Source organism: Simochromis diagramma, unplaced genomic scaffold, assembly GCF_900408965.1.
Source record: "Simochromis diagramma unplaced genomic scaffold, fSimDia1.1 OVJJ01000293.1, whole genome shotgun sequence".
Lineage (NCBI taxonomy): Eukaryota > Metazoa > Chordata > Actinopteri > Cichliformes > Cichlidae > Simochromis > Simochromis diagramma.
Window position 1 is genome coordinate 9,199,228 of NW_024386801.1, and position 15,502 is coordinate 9,214,729.

Sequence of the window (15,502 nt, forward strand, 5' to 3'; positions counted from 1 at the left end):
GACACAGTGTCCATAATTTGCCTTCTCGGGACAGCATGATCTTCTTTTGAAAACTGGCTATGTGTACAGGTGGTGGGAGACTAAAAGTTTTTGTTTAATAAAAACCTTGCATTCTGTGTTAAATGTGTGAAATAGTGTTAAATGTAAGCATAAGACAAATGCTAACTTAAAGTAGGTGAGTATACTAAAAGTTTGGCATTTATAGAAATGCACTTCTTCACTTTCTTTAAAAGACTTTTGTGGAAGAATTTATATCTCTCCTCAAATGAACAACTAGTTTCTGGTTATCTTACCTTAGCTTAACTTATTACAAAGCCTGGAAATAGAGAAATGGTTAACCTGAATCTCTGTGAAGGGAACTAAATTTGCCTACAAGTTCAGAGCTCACTTAGTCACACCAGTTGAAACCAGTTGCCAGGCAACGACCAGAGACTCCAGGAAGGTAGTGCTCTCAGCCAAGAAATAACCAAGCAAATAACCCTTAATAAGATATTGAATTGTTTTTTTCCCTTGACTCTTAACTTTTTATAGACTTAGCACAGATTACTTGCTAATTGGTGTACTTCAGAGGTTCTGGGGGGGTGTAGTTTGTCACCTTTGGACAAAAGTTTCCATTCGCTTTTCTAATTTAAAACACCACCTGCTTTGGTATTAATTTTAACTTTGTCAGAAAAATATAAAACCTAACAAAATGTCAAACTGTTCTTTCAAAATATGAGCTTCTAATTGGAAAAAAAACACAATAAATGTCAAGGAGACTTGCCTTTCAGTGATTTCAGCTGTGGAACAATTGAAGCAGTCAAAGAGATAACAGCACGCTATGCAGGTCTCATAGTTTCTGTATGTGCTTGAGTACAAAATGCAGAACCCTCTGGTACTTTGGGAGATGTTGTTGGGTGTCATATTAACTTTCAGTTTTTCTCTTTCTCTTTTGGTCCTCTTTCAGATCCTGGTGTGGTCTGCTGAAGAACAAAGAGTGTCTTGAGAAGTGTGAGAGCCAATATAAGAAGAGAGACTTTTGCACAATGTGCTAGGAGAGAGGAGGAAGAACGAGTGTTGTTTTTCTGATATTGTTGAGGTGTCAGAGAACCAGGAAAGGAGACAGCCATGGGGCGAAAGAAGATACAGATCACGAGGATCATGGACGAAAGGAACAGGCAGGTGAGTGGGACAGAGATAACAGTTCATCTATATATCTATATTTGTCTGTGTCTAATCTAAGACTGTTTTAAAAGATGCTTCTGTATCTTTACATGCTTCTCTGTATCTATCTGACGGTTACAGTTTTTCTCTGTTTTCCTTCTTGGAAAAGTTCAGCAGCTGTCATGGTGTGCAAGGATCTGAACAGACATACCTCCCTCCCCAAAGTCCCAGCCAGCTGAACAGGGACCATGACATTTCTTTGTCAGTGCGGTCGCATTTACAGACATGATTCCCTTGCCACCCTGCAATTTCAACCAGAGAAGTTGATGAGGCAGCAGCAGCTCTGGGCCGCAGCGGGGGCCTCATGGCGTGGGAGTGAACTGAGTGTTGCAAGAAGTGCAGCGGGCTGCCTGTGGCCTTCCCACACTGTAGGGCTTGTCCCCTGGCCCGGCAGTATGGCTGGGGCCCTTTGCTGTAGCCCTGTGTGTTTGCAGCTGTTTGGTAGTAATTAGGAGCAGCCACTGCACCACAGCACCCTCTCATTTGTAGGGTGGGTCAGAAGGACACACAGCACCCTTCTTTGCCTTGGCCTCGCTGGTCCCGACTAGCCACAAAGCGGGAAAGAGCTGGAATTCACTCTGTCTGCTCATGTTAAATATAAACTCCTAAACAGCAAAACAGTAAAAAACAGCCTGGGTCTGTTTGAAACATGAATAACAGGTGCAGATATCTATAGCAGAAATGGTATGTCTTATTTAGCTACGCTCCCTATGATTTAAGAGCTAAGTTAAGGAAGCATGTGCACTGTTTCTGACAAATTATACCAATTAATGCAGATACATAGGTTTCCTGTATCTAGATAGAACGCATCTGGTTAACATCGGCTAAACATGATTAATTATGTGGTAATATGCAGTTGGTACTCTGACTATGTTTCTATCTGTGAGGGTAGCAGTTCAGTCAAGTGCAAAACAAAATTCCACAGTGTGGGCCAATTATCAGCACTACACCTGGTTCTGAGTGGGTTCCAAATAGGGGGGTGTTAGGGGAATCGGTCTAAGCTTGTTGGTGGTATCCAAACTCTATTCAGTGACCTGTGACATGAAGGAAAAAAAGAACATAAAGTTATATGAAAATAGGTTGGTTTCTGATTGCTAGGCGAGCAGCTTAACTCTTCAGAAGATCCATTCTTTGCACTGCATATATGAGGCGGTGAGGGGACACATTTTGCAGTGTTGTTTTACGGGAAAGTAAAGCTGAAGAGCTTATTATTAACATGCCTTCCAAAGTCTAGTGTTTGCATCAGATTTTAAATGTCTGACTGGATAATTTGTGAGAAAGTTTATCAGCAGCATGCAGGCATTTCAGCTTACATTTAGCATTTAGTTTGGTTTTAGCTGGCTCAGCAGAGAATCTGCTGTGACAATAGGCTGTGCTAAAATAAAGCTTTGGTATAAGGTGATGTATGCGTGTGGCTTTTTTTTTTTCTTCTCTCGTTTTTTTTCCGTGGGCCATGAAGCGCACAGTGCCATCTCCCTTGGGCGTGCTCCTAACCAAGGGGGAATAGCCATTAGCATATGTTCCCCATTGTCAGGAGACAGTTTAAATCTTTGCTGTTAGTTTTCCATAGTGTAACACTGAAATGAAAGAGGTCCTTAAGTGGACTAATTAGACAGTATTTCTATAGAGAATGTTGTGTAAGAACAACAGGGGCTCCCTTGCATTGTCTCTGCAAGTGTTTTAGGAGGGTTGTTAACCCTTCAGGATTTATAACACTGTGTGTGACACAGGCTGAGAAGGTAAGTAGTTACAGCGTAGTGCAAGCTGTGAACTTCGCAGGTAGGTTTATATTCTAATGAAGTGTGTTGTGCATGTATGACAAATTGATGTGTAACTGTTTAATACATCACGTGTAGGGTAGAGTATTTTTGTGCTGCTTTCTGCTGTTTGACCTGGCAGAGATGCACCGGAGAACGAGACATAGAGCAAACTGAGGTCGTATAATGCTTACTGTACAACTGCAAAGAGCCAGTTCCTGTTCCATGGCTTGGCTAAATGATGGCAGCAGTAGAGTCATCAGCTAGACCGACTTTACTGATTGCAAATGAATGCAAGATAACAACCTGCACGATTCTTCTGATTTGATGTATTCACAGCAATTATTACCTTTTGAGACACAGACAGGTACAGGCATCATGTGCAGATTGAAAGGTTCTTAAATTTTCCTCTTTTACTTTGAGTTTCTAGAAGACTGGACGGACCAGTAAGAAAATTTAGTCTTCAACAATAGAAAGTTGTCATTCTTTCAGACTTCAGAGGTTTGGAACTTATGTTCTTTACAAAATAACAATAGTAGGGCCAAGAGCACTGAGCAAATTCAGTGAGTTTTACCTTCTTCCCAAAGCAGCTGTGATTTTTGTGAAACTATAGGGAGAACAGTAGTGAAGAAGCCAAAGTATGCATCAGTCTCGTAAGTTAGTGTACATGTTGGTGAGGCCTAGTGAGCAGTGTCTAGTGACGTCCTCTGGATGCCATTAAGCAGGCTCACTGGGGGTAATTGTCCAAGTCATTAAAAGTTTGATGATTTTGCTGCTGGGTGGAGGGTTGCCTGCCCTTGCTGTGGCTCATTTTGGATTTTGCTCCAGCACGTCAAATGCCTGTAGGCAAGCAGAGACTCTCTCTCACTTACTCTCCAGGGAGCAACACAGCACATATCGCCTCTTTTTCAGCTTTCACTCAGTCCTGAAGTTCTGAGCAGTCATTGTTATATATTTTTTTAATTGATATATATTTTTGACACTTAAAGAGTTTGTTGATAGACAATGGAAAGAACAGAAGAAAAGTGTTAAACTTAAGAGCCAGTGCATCTGCACTGTTTTCTTTGTTTAAGATAATACGTGGATTTATTAAAACTGTGATGCAGAAGCATGAAGTAGCACAAAGCGTTACAGACAGGTTGTACTTTGAGATGAATCTGTTATTTGTTGCATCATCTCTTTATTGTTTGGTGTGTGAAAGTCCAAAAGGAAAGTGGAAATAGTGCTTGTGTCCATTAATTAGCTGATCTCGTCTTGGTTTTAGACAGGGCAGCAGGTTTACTTAGAGTATATTGAACACAACACACTCTCTCAGTTACAGTTTTCAATAAACAGAACAAATTAATTATCCGTTAAATGCATCATTCTTGTTATTGATTAGAGATATTTCCAGGAAACCTACTTACATTTTGTTACCTTGCATGTCATCGTCTCCGCTAAACAGGATCCGTCACAGCTACTGTAGGTTTCAAGGTCAATCCCACCCACTGGATTAGCCCATTGTGCCTTCGAATGTCCACATGGGGTTCCTCGGGCTGTCCTCTCTCTCAGAGAGAGCTGATCCAGGCAGACAGTCACAGTGGCCCTGGCTCATCTCCTAAGCCCACACACTCTGCCACTGCGGAGCCAGGGCAGCAGCCACAGGGCCTGGGTCACTCTGCCAGCTGGTGCCAGACTTCACTGTCTCTGAAGCCCGCTCTCATGTCTGCCATGGGGGCTGTCAGAGGTGACATGAGGTTCTAATAAGGCCGCTAGCTCCTCACCCCTCTGAAGGTGTTAGTGACTCAGGCATCTCCTGCCATGCTCCAGTCACAGCTGCACTCTCAGTCCCAGATGTCTTGTTTGTCATCTTGGCACCTCTGCCTGCGGACAGACATTGATAGACCATTTGATTGACAAGTCAGTTCTGTGTGAATGTGTGTATTGGAGTTTGTTGTAGCATATGCTGTTATATGCTACACAAGTTTCCGTGGCAGAGCCTGTCTTGTGAATGTTGAAGACAATAAAACATAAACCAAATACAGCAGTAAAACGTGACAGACCCATGCTTGTATGTTTACACTAAAGGTCTATACGTTGTGCAGTTAAACTTTCCATTGCATTTTACCAGCTAAGCAGGTCTATAATTATTTTTAACAAACAGGCCACTGTATTGCTGATGAGACCAAATTTACTTGTTGCCGTTCATATGCAGTTTTTTAAATTTACCCCTCGAGTATGATTTTGTCCATTCCAAAGAAGGTTTCCCCATTACCTGAACTTGCTATCGCTTAGGGAAAGATAGAACTGCAGCAGCATTTAGTTTGGTCTGTTATAAAAATATAAAAAATAAAAAGTAAATTACCTACCTCAATTAAAGCTCTATAAACATAGGTTGTGGTGGTGGGGCTCTTGGGAAGAAGGTAGAAATGCAGAAAGTGTGAATTGAGAGTGGAATTACTACTTTATCTAGACTTTGAGAGAGCTTCTTAAAACATCAGAGAGTTTTCAGTGTGGCAGAGGCTCACTGATCTGCTGGGTATCATTTTAACAAATGATAAGGTCATTTGTTAAAATGACCTTATCAAGCATAGAAAGCTGGGATCACTTAAATGTGTTGGAAGTTTAAATGTGGCCTGTCTTTTTTCGCCACGGCATACGATTTTTGTGAACAACTGTAAGATGCATTGGGACAGTGTGGTGTAGAATTTTACAATACTGAGGCTAATCCTGTCGCTGTGAATTACATGAATTAGTCAGGGAGTTAGACTAAATTTGCACCACATCTTACTGCAGGAGCAATTCGAAAAAATGCTAAAACCGCATCGAGTGTGTTTGTGGGTGTATTTGACTCGGTGAAGCATAGGAAAGCTTTGCCATTGAACCTCCCACTTGACCTCAAGGATGTCTGTGGTTTTCCACTGTCGCACCAGTCACCCCAGAAATGATGGGGGTGGATTGAGGTTTGTGCATTTGTGAATGCTGGTCCATATGCCCCAAACCTTTTTTTTTTTGTTTTTTTTTTTTTGCTTTTTGCGTTGTGACCCATCAAATTTAGATGGACCTCTTACATGTTCTAACAAAAGGATAAAAATAGGGCAATCAGTTACAAAATAACCTAAGTGTGTATGTACAGAAGAATAATATGCTTGTCACATTTTAATGGAAGTGTGAGCAGTAGCTAGCCCTTGTAGAGTTACTCTGTCTGTGGCTGGGGCAAGGACCAGGTCTCAGTACTGCTGCTGAGGTTGAAATGAAGCGTTGCCTGGGTCAGCAGCTCTGCACTCAGCACAGCCATGCATCCAGGTGGAACAAAGTCTTCGCTCAGCATCTCATCCTGGGCTTCCTGCTGAAAGGTGACATCTCCATGGCTTAACAGCCACATTCATCTGCTAAAAAGCATACAATTTGTTAATCGTTTTCCCGCGTGACAGTCGCTGCTTTCCAGTTGGTTAGGCAAACAAATACGCAAGCGGGTAAATGAGCGAGTGGGCATCGCTGGTGTTTAATCAGAGGAGACTAGTATCAGGTGGTTACAACTCCAACTAGATAGAAAGAGGCTGGTCCCGGCTTGATCCCCCACTGTGTGTCCACCTTGAGAAAATGCTTTTTTTCCCCCTGTCAGCCAAACTCACTCAAACACTCTGTAACTGTGATTTGTAAGGAAACATGTTATTTGGTTCAGCTTCTCCTGTACTTAAACCTTGTGATTTTAAGAAATTTCATGTTAGAATTTTGTTTTGTCATATGAGCTTGAATAACATTTGTGCAGTGAAAAGAAAATGACAGCAGGACAGGCTCCGGTGTGTCTATAACAGGAATAATGATCCAGTGTAATTACCTGTAGCGTGGAAGATTTAAAATTCATTTATCACAGCTGTAGTGACCCCGCTGCCTTAGCGGTTACACATACACTATGCAACACATAAGATTATACTGCATTATACCAGTTAAAATGAGGGTATAGCCGCGAGCTGTGACCAATTAAAGTTGAACAAAGCAAGCTCATCTCCTCAACTCCTCTCTTAGTAGGTCAGTAAAACTGATGGAGGATATAGACCCCGTGCACCGCTTTGTAAGACGGAAAGCTCTGAGCGCAGCTTTTACTAGCACATTCTCAAGCCACAATTTGACAAGACATATGCTGTGAAAAGTCAGATTAAAAAAAAGCAACGCATTTCCAAAACAGATTTCTGCACACAAGCGAGACAACGGCTGTATTTGTGTCCAGTTTCCTCACTAATAATGTTTTTAGTTTGAGAAATGAGTGTAGCTTACTGTAAAGAGGTAGTGTAACATAATGACACATGTGAATTGGTGTGAGTGACCACAGAGACGGAGCTGCAGAGCTACAGGACAGAAAGTCACTTTGCAGAGGGTTGCGTTACCATTGGAGTGATGTATGACCCAAAGTCCCATCTGAGGGCTCGTGTTACAAGGCTTATGCTGCACTACAGAGATAGCTTTCCGTATATGGAGACAGGGGCTACAGTAATGTATGGACCCCTGTTGTTGCCAAAGCTCTGACTCAGCTCGCTGACTCGTGGCTCTAACCCTGACCTCTGGCCTGATAACTAGACATTTCAGATATGCACTATGTTATTTCAGTTGTTACTAAAGCAGAAATGAATCTGTTATCTGTCACCTTGTTTACAGCAGTGTTGTTGCCTTTCTTATCTTGTGTTACCATGCTGGTTTCTAATGTTTTTTTTCTACTATACATCTCTGCTGCAGTTCACTCAAGTGTTGTATTTACGTTGAAATATCAGCTATTTAGCACATGGACAGTTTACATACAAACATTCCTTTATAAGATCCACCTGGATCGATTATACGCTGCTTACAGGGCTTAATTCAGAAGTATCTAGCAGTTTTACAGACAACACTGACAGTGGCTGTTATTATTATTGTTGATAGTACTTCTCTGCATTTACGTGAAGATTTTAAATGTATTTCAAAAAAATATGTAAATGCCCCTTTTACCACTAATAATCACACAGCAACTACTGACTACAGCTTTTCGTTGTAATGAGAATGCTAAAGTGCAAATTAAACCAAACTGTGTGTACAAATAAAAATGTTCTCCGTTGGCTGCTTTCTGTGTTTCCTCAGGTTACCTTCACAAAGAGGAAGTTTGGCTTGATGAAAAAGGCCTATGAGCTGAGCGTACTATGTGACTGTGAGATCGCCCTCATCATTTTCAACAGCTCTAACAAACTGTTCCAGTACGCCAGCACAGACATGGACAAAGTGTTGCTGAAATACACAGAGTACAACGAGCCCCACGAGAGCAGAACCAACTCTGACATTGTAGAGGTGAGCAAGCACCGCTTTCTTAATTTGCAATAAAAAACTTCTTTCACACCATGCCATTTTAACCTCACACTGAGCATGTAGTTTATCTTCCTTATGCTTTTTTATACAAAACATATCCTCGGGTTTATGCAGGCTAAATTATTTTATTGCTTGGCTTCCACTTTAAAAGACGTGTGTATTCTTTGATAACCATTGGCTTGGTTTGTAAGTGCTGTCAGGAACAAATAGCAGTTTCCTTCTAGTCACCATTCAGATAGGGCACAGGAGGTCTGCACTCTCTGATAAGTTCAGCTTCTCGTAGGCCCATCAACTGACGTGGAAAACCTATCTCTGCACACTCATGCACACAGTAGCTGCCGACCACCATTGCTGACCTTGTTTCCCATAGATACTGTACCTGCAAGGCACAGCTCTCTGGCTACTCCTCAGTACACACAGTTAGCTTGCCCAATGCTGCAGTATTTTTTTTCAGAGAAATACAGTGTTTAGTACATTCCATACAGCTTTATAAAACTCAACAAGCACTTGGGTTTCCTGGCAGCTCCTGCATGCCCAGCAACTAGCGGAAGAGTAAGCCACTTGTTATGCCAGCATACAAAACTGTCAGCCAAAAGCGTAAAAGCCAAAGTAAATGAGAATAATTAGGGATACATCCTGTTCCAAACATCTTGCATTGGCACATGTGTGGTTTCTCAGCTTATTCAAGATCTGCTTTAAGAGGCCGGTATCTTCATTCTGACTAGATGAAAGCACACACAATGTATGTTAATGCCTATTGATGGAATCCACACTCTCAGTGTGAAGTTGCCCATTAATCTTTATTGCTATTATTTGAAATAGACTTAGATGATAATTTTCTGCAGCAAGACACTTTTTAATAGACCATGCAAACTGCTACATCCCAATTCTCTGTTTTTACTGCCACCTGCCCACTAAAACATATAGCATTTTTATTACTCCTGCACTATTAAGAGACATTAAGAATTTAAAATGGGCCAGAATGGATAGAAAAAAAATCAAGAATGCCAGTTTAAAAAAGACTTTCACTTGGAGGAATTAGTGAAATTACATGCAGCATAAAGGAGTCAGCTGTGGCCCATTATCTTTTATTTATACTGCTGCTGCTTGTGAATTACCTGCTTGGCAGAGCTGCACAAGAGTGTTCTGGCATCCGTACACTCATGCAGTCACTCCTCCATCAGGGGCCCTCAGAGCAGAGCAAGGGCTCACCTGCATAAAAAATACATAAATACTTTCCTTACATAACAGTGACCACAGTTTTGCTTTTGCTGTGACTCTGGAGGCTGTCTTATTACAACGAAGACTTCCCGCAAACACCTTGCACTGAGAGTCATGGGATTTTTTTTCACCACGTATCAGCCGGGTCAATCCACACCACGCTCTCTATCTGTGGTCTGCACATGTATGTTTATGTGAACAGCTTGGTGTAATTGGAATGTACATTTTTTGGTTCTCCTGCTGATTTTCCCACCTAGTACTGCTGGCTGACCCCATCAAGCTGCCCCTCTGTATAAAAGGCGAGAACAAGCCACCGTTGTCCCGGCTCACTCGGCCAGCGTCTTTGCAGTTTATAACAAATGCCCCTCTGCCTGCAAGCTGTGTGGTCAGGGTTCAGATGTGAAACAGAGCTGAAGTAACCAACCCAGTCCACTTAACAGCATCAACACACTGTCTCACTATTCATTCTTCAGAGAGCTGTGTCTGAGGAGCCTGATAATGTGTGGAGGCTATGACCCAATCATAGACTGTATATATACATGTAGAAGATAGTTCTAGCCACTGTGACGTCACCCATGAACTCCCGTTTTGATGTGCCAGTTTTAGCATTATGACTGTCATTGTTTTAATCATCATCATTAGCCAGAAATGACCATATTTGATGGATTGCTAAGTTATTTGCTAATTCTAGCAAACATACTAGAACTTACTAGAACTTCACTTAGCTTTCAACCAGGGGCGGATCTAGAGAAACTTTCTTAGAGTGGCATGGAAATCAGATGGGGTGGCAAAATCAAAGCCATTTCTTTACACATATGCATGTGTTACAATTTAAGCCACATGCCAAAACAGTAGATCCGCCCCTGCATTTAACACAATTATCTACAACTGAGCCATGTTATTTGTTATGCAGTGGAGAGGCGTGTTTCACTAACTAGCTGCCTGGGTGGCTCTCACCTGTCAACAGCTCATAACACATACATTTAACAGTTTGTCATCCATCCATTTTCTTAACTGCTTGTTCATTTCTGGGTAGTGAGGGGGTGGGATCTATCTCAACTGTGATAGGGTGATGTAGAGGTTTCAGTCATAATGAAGGGGAAAATAAGCTTTTGAGGCCAAAACTGTGTTTATTTCCACTGTAAAAGTGGCCACTTCAGGAACTGCAGCTTTGTTTGCATTTCTGTGCTGGCTTTATTTTCCAGTCCAACAAGTTCCCGCTCAGATCTGATCATATTTTAAGAGAAAGCCTAATTTCGGCTGTTTTTTTTGACCGTCTTTGCTGGTGAGCACTTTCCCAGATTTTGTGCTTCACCACAGCTGTACAAATCCTTGTACACTACACAGAGGAGCTGATGCATTTATAATAATGGGAAGAATCCACCCCTTCCTCATTTATCTACTGAAATAGGCCTCACATGAGGGCACTTACACGGGACACTTATCTAAATTTTTAAATTGTGTTAAACAAGTCTTTGCTATAAAAACAGCCATGTGCTCATTTGTCCTGTTTTGGAGGAAAGAAAAACGCTCACCCACTTTTCATTGGTAAGACCTTTCCATGTGAGAAACCAAATCAAAGGTCACATTCTTGCTCAGTAGTACCATCTGTAGATAAAGGCTGGGCTGTGCAGTGTGGGAGAACAGTCTCCATGTTTTCCACAGATGGATGCATGCCTTGGCCACAGTTTGATAACCCAGTGGAGGGCTATGGACTTTGTCTCAAACTTGGCTCGCAGTCCAAAGCAGAGCAGTAGGCTCAGATTTTTCTACCCTGGTTGTGTGTGTGTGTGTGTGTGTGTGTTGGTAGTTCTTGTCTGCATGTGCTAACCTTACCGTCACTCCAGGCGAGGGTGAGCAGTGGTGTAAAAACTGTCTTTTTATGAATTCACCTGTGTGCATCAAACAAACCTTTCACCGCTTTTACTGTTAAAGACAGGTGGGTGTTTTTATACAAGCTCCTGTTTTAATTTGTTAAATAAATAATTTTGCCAGAATCACATGGCCTGAGTGACTACCAGCAATGTCTCTTACTGTAAATAAAGACGACTTATTTAGCATTTATAGCTCATGTTGTCTCAGCGTATTCTCATGCATTAGGGTTATTCAATGTAACAGTGGACTAAGTCGGGTATTCCTGAATGAAGTTTCCATGGTGTTGTTTCTATTGTGTTACTTATTGAATTCTGTTTATTCCACAAATGAAAATGCTGCTGTTAGTCATTAGATTAATCTAATAATATTTAGTCTTACTCTCGTCTCCGCTTGTGGAGCTAATGAGATTTGTGCTCTGTTATAACCTCACGCTGTGTTTCTGCACACAGAAAGATCCCTGTGTCTCTCCAGGAGAAACCTTGAAATAAGATATTAACTTCACAGGCATAATTTGGCATCAATCTGTCCCCTATTTAAGCAATTCGATGCAATTAAGGTATATGGTATAGGTTAGCATTAATCAGGTTTGCAGACACATGGAATAAACATTAATTGACACTTAATTCTAATCTGATGAAATCAAGGTTGTGAATAGACTATAATCAAATTTCAGGAATGCGCTCGGAGTGAAATACCGATACCTTTTAAATACCCGGAGAGTGCTATATGCAAAGAAGTGACTTTTTAGTGCTCCTTTTCATGTCTTTTACCCTGATGGTTTCTGAGAATAAACAGCGTGAGATCATTCATAGGGAAATTCTGCTTATCATACTCATAATAAAGAGAGATGGCCATTGTTATTGTGACTCGGGGAGAAAGGGACAATTCCTTCTGTATTTATGAACGAGCAGTCCCCCCGTCTCACAAGACCAGTACAGTGAGAGGAAATGAGCACAGAATTATCAGGTAATTTCCATTAGGCTTTATTTCATGATCACTATGAACTTTTGTCATAAACTGAGCTGTATTAATAAGGTATGTAAATGTTGACCATTACTGAATGTCACACATTGTGTGCTGTAGATTTCGTGACGACAAAAGCTACGCATGCATTTATCACAATTCAAGGTTTAATTTCTCCTCATTTTGCGTGTTACACTTTAAATGATGGAGACGATCATTGCATTAAGTGATGAGCTGTGCCTCGCAAGTGTTTTTTTTTTTTTCTGTGATTTACAGCTCAAAGCAAAATAAATATTATTACCAGTTATAGAATGAATCCCTTGAAAAGCTTTGGGCTGAATGGGCACCGGGAGTTTCAGACAGGAGATATTTATGTTCGTCAATCAAAGGCTGAGCAGTGATTAAGGCTCATTTCTATCCTAATGAATGCAAATTGGCACATCTGCTATGGTGGTCTAGCTGTCCAGACTCTTCAATTAGCATGATTGATCAATTATCCTCCTGCTGGTGGCTCATTGGAAATGGAGGCTGGGGAATGGGCCGGGGGTGTATGGATGGGGGGGATTAAGGAAGAGAGATGGAAGAACATGAGAAAAAAAACAAGCAGAAAACTGTCTTAAGCCTCCATTCAGTGAATGCGATTTCTTATTTATTACTTTATGAGAGTGGAGAAATAGCGGAGAGTCCTTTTACTCAAAGAAGGCTTCTTTTTTACAGACATTTCTTAAAAATGAACGCTTCAAACTACACTTGAAAAAGCTGTGATTTTTTATCTTTGAACGACTTCTTTTTGACAGAATAAATAATTTCCAAAGAGCTGATCAGAGATCAGAGAGATCAGATCAGGTGCTCAGATTAAAATTGAAAAAAATATATCACTTTAGCAAATGTGTTAACAAAGTCAGGCTGTGGCTCCGGCTTTGTTTAATACTTTATTTGTTTTACATGGGGAAAAAAAAGCCCAACACAAATTGCATTTGAATTTGTTCTCACCCTTCATCACCAGAATTACTGATCAAATATTTATGAGAGAAAAGAGCTTTAGCCTTGCAAATATTTAATAGATCAGCACTCAGTCAACTCTGAAGTCTGTCTAGGATATTGTGCTGTGCAGATTATTTGTGTTGGTTTTAACAGCAAGAACAAATACTTGAATATCAGAGTGAATTGGTGAAACTACTCCAAGTACCAGAGGCAGCTTGTCCTGAGCGTGTATTTATAATTGTGCTTTAAATTGCTATTAGTGCTACATGATTTACTCAAGATGATGTCTTGCCAATTATGTGTCGTGTAGATTGCTGCTGAGCAACATGCACTGTTGAAATTGCATGTTTTTATATCTCGACGTATTGATTTCAAAATGAATCTTAATTTATAAAAGTAAAGCCTCACATCTCAGAAAATAGCAGTAAAGTGTGGTATACTTGATTTAGAGTTAACAGGTGAATACATACTGCACACAACTCAAACACATTTCATTGCAATGTTGACCCTGTGCTAACTTGCATATGACAAATAAATAAAACTGAAAACAACTCTGACAGAAGCTTCACGTTTATAGAGAGACCTTGAAATGTTAGTTAACAGTAGATTGAAATTTATATTTCGTGCTTCTGCACTGGCGGCAGTCGTGGTGGAATTAGCTCACCTGGAGTTAGGGTTGAAAATTTTTAATTTTAGTGGTCAAAGGTCAAGGTCTCTGACCTCATGTCGATCCCAGTCTTGCAAATAATTAGAATCGATCACCTGGAAGTATTTTATCACATCTAGCACAAAAATCCACTTGGACTCAGACATGAACTGATTAGAAATAGCAGTTCAAGGTCAAGGACAGTTTTAACCTCACTAAACACATTTATGGTCATAATTTAAAGTGCTCCTATTATGCTCATTTCTGTTTCTGCACTTTTATTCTAGATTTACATCATTCCTTATTCACGATTTACCCTCTAGTGGGCCTTGGTGCAGCCCCTTAAGTCATCCTTGGTCTGAAACAAGCTCAATTAAGCCAACTTCCAAGTGATTGGCCGTCTTGTGCAAGCAGACTATATTAAGGCCATCACCTTTCTTTGATGTCAATTAGAGCTAAGAGTTTAAAAAAATCCCTTTGAAAAACCAAGCATTCAGAGCGGTCTGAGCGCACGATTTCTGACACGTGTAATTGAAATCTTTTGAACACAAATTGAAAAGATTAAAAGTCAGCTTTACTGCAACAGCATGAATTTCTTTGCAACTTCTGCTGCAACTTGGCTGATTAGTGGAGACAATAGAGAGATAAAAATTCTAGTTTCTTCAGGAATTTCATAGTGTGACAGAAATGTGGTAGTGTGATTTTTATGTTTTATGTCACAGTGTTTAAATAAAAAAACACATTAATATAAATTTCTTTTTAGACATCCAAAAGTTTTATATCCAAACATATTTTAAGGGCAATAAAATGATTATTTATTTCTATTCATGCTTTTTCTTTAGCCCTACGATACTTGCTTGTTTCTTTATCTCTCAGGTATTATCTCATAGGCTACAAAATGTGTTTGGTGGATACTGCAGTTATTGCACTGTTCATTCATTGGTCACTTAAGTAATATAGTAATAGGTATGTGCTGCCCACACACGTACACATTATGAAAGTTATTCATACCGATGAAAAAGAGTCTTTTTCACAACAAGTTAACACACATAGCATACTTTTCTGTTTGGAAAATAAGAGAATTTCTCCAGGTTAGAAAAACGGGTGGTGGTATTTTGAATGATATATGGTCAGTTTTGCAATTGTAACATTAAGTCATTCAAGTTCAGCTACACAGATATATTTACTTAACTGAAATTTAGAATTGGGGAGAACTGAATTAGTATAGAATTTTATTTTCAACAACGCAATGTTTGTGCTAAGTGTCGGGTGGCTATATTAAGTGAACAGATAGCCACTCAGTAATACTAGTTTTAATTGTTGTTTGGATTATTACTTGTACCTGACACCAGTCAAAGTTTTTATGCATGTTTGAAGATTTTTCATTGTCTTGGTTTCATTTCTGCAGAAATTTTTTTTTTTTTTGTATGTTTTTTTTTTTTTTTTAGTTTGCTGTTAAGTGTTTCTATATTCTGCTGTCATGAAAAACATAAAGACATAGCATTCATTTATTAGTTTTCTCTTTTGCTCTCTCTGTAAG

The 15,502-nt window shown here is 40.2% G+C and overlaps 1 protein-coding gene across 7 annotated transcripts in view; it reads left to right on the top strand.

Moving 5' to 3' along the window:
* Window positions 1-15,502, top strand: part of mef2aa (myocyte enhancer factor 2aa) — a 64,637-nt gene that overhangs the window by 20,809 nt on the left and 28,326 nt on the right. For all 7 annotated transcript variants that reach the window (XM_040025649.1, XM_040025651.1, XM_040025648.1 and 4 more), the window contains 2 exons: window positions 947-1,161; window positions 8,052-8,255. In XM_040025649.1, the coding sequence (XP_039881583.1) occupies window positions 1,108-1,161; window positions 8,052-8,255 (258 nt within the window). In that variant the 5' untranslated portion in view covers window positions 947-1,107. The remainder of the gene's footprint in view (window positions 1-946; window positions 1,162-8,051; window positions 8,256-15,502) is intronic.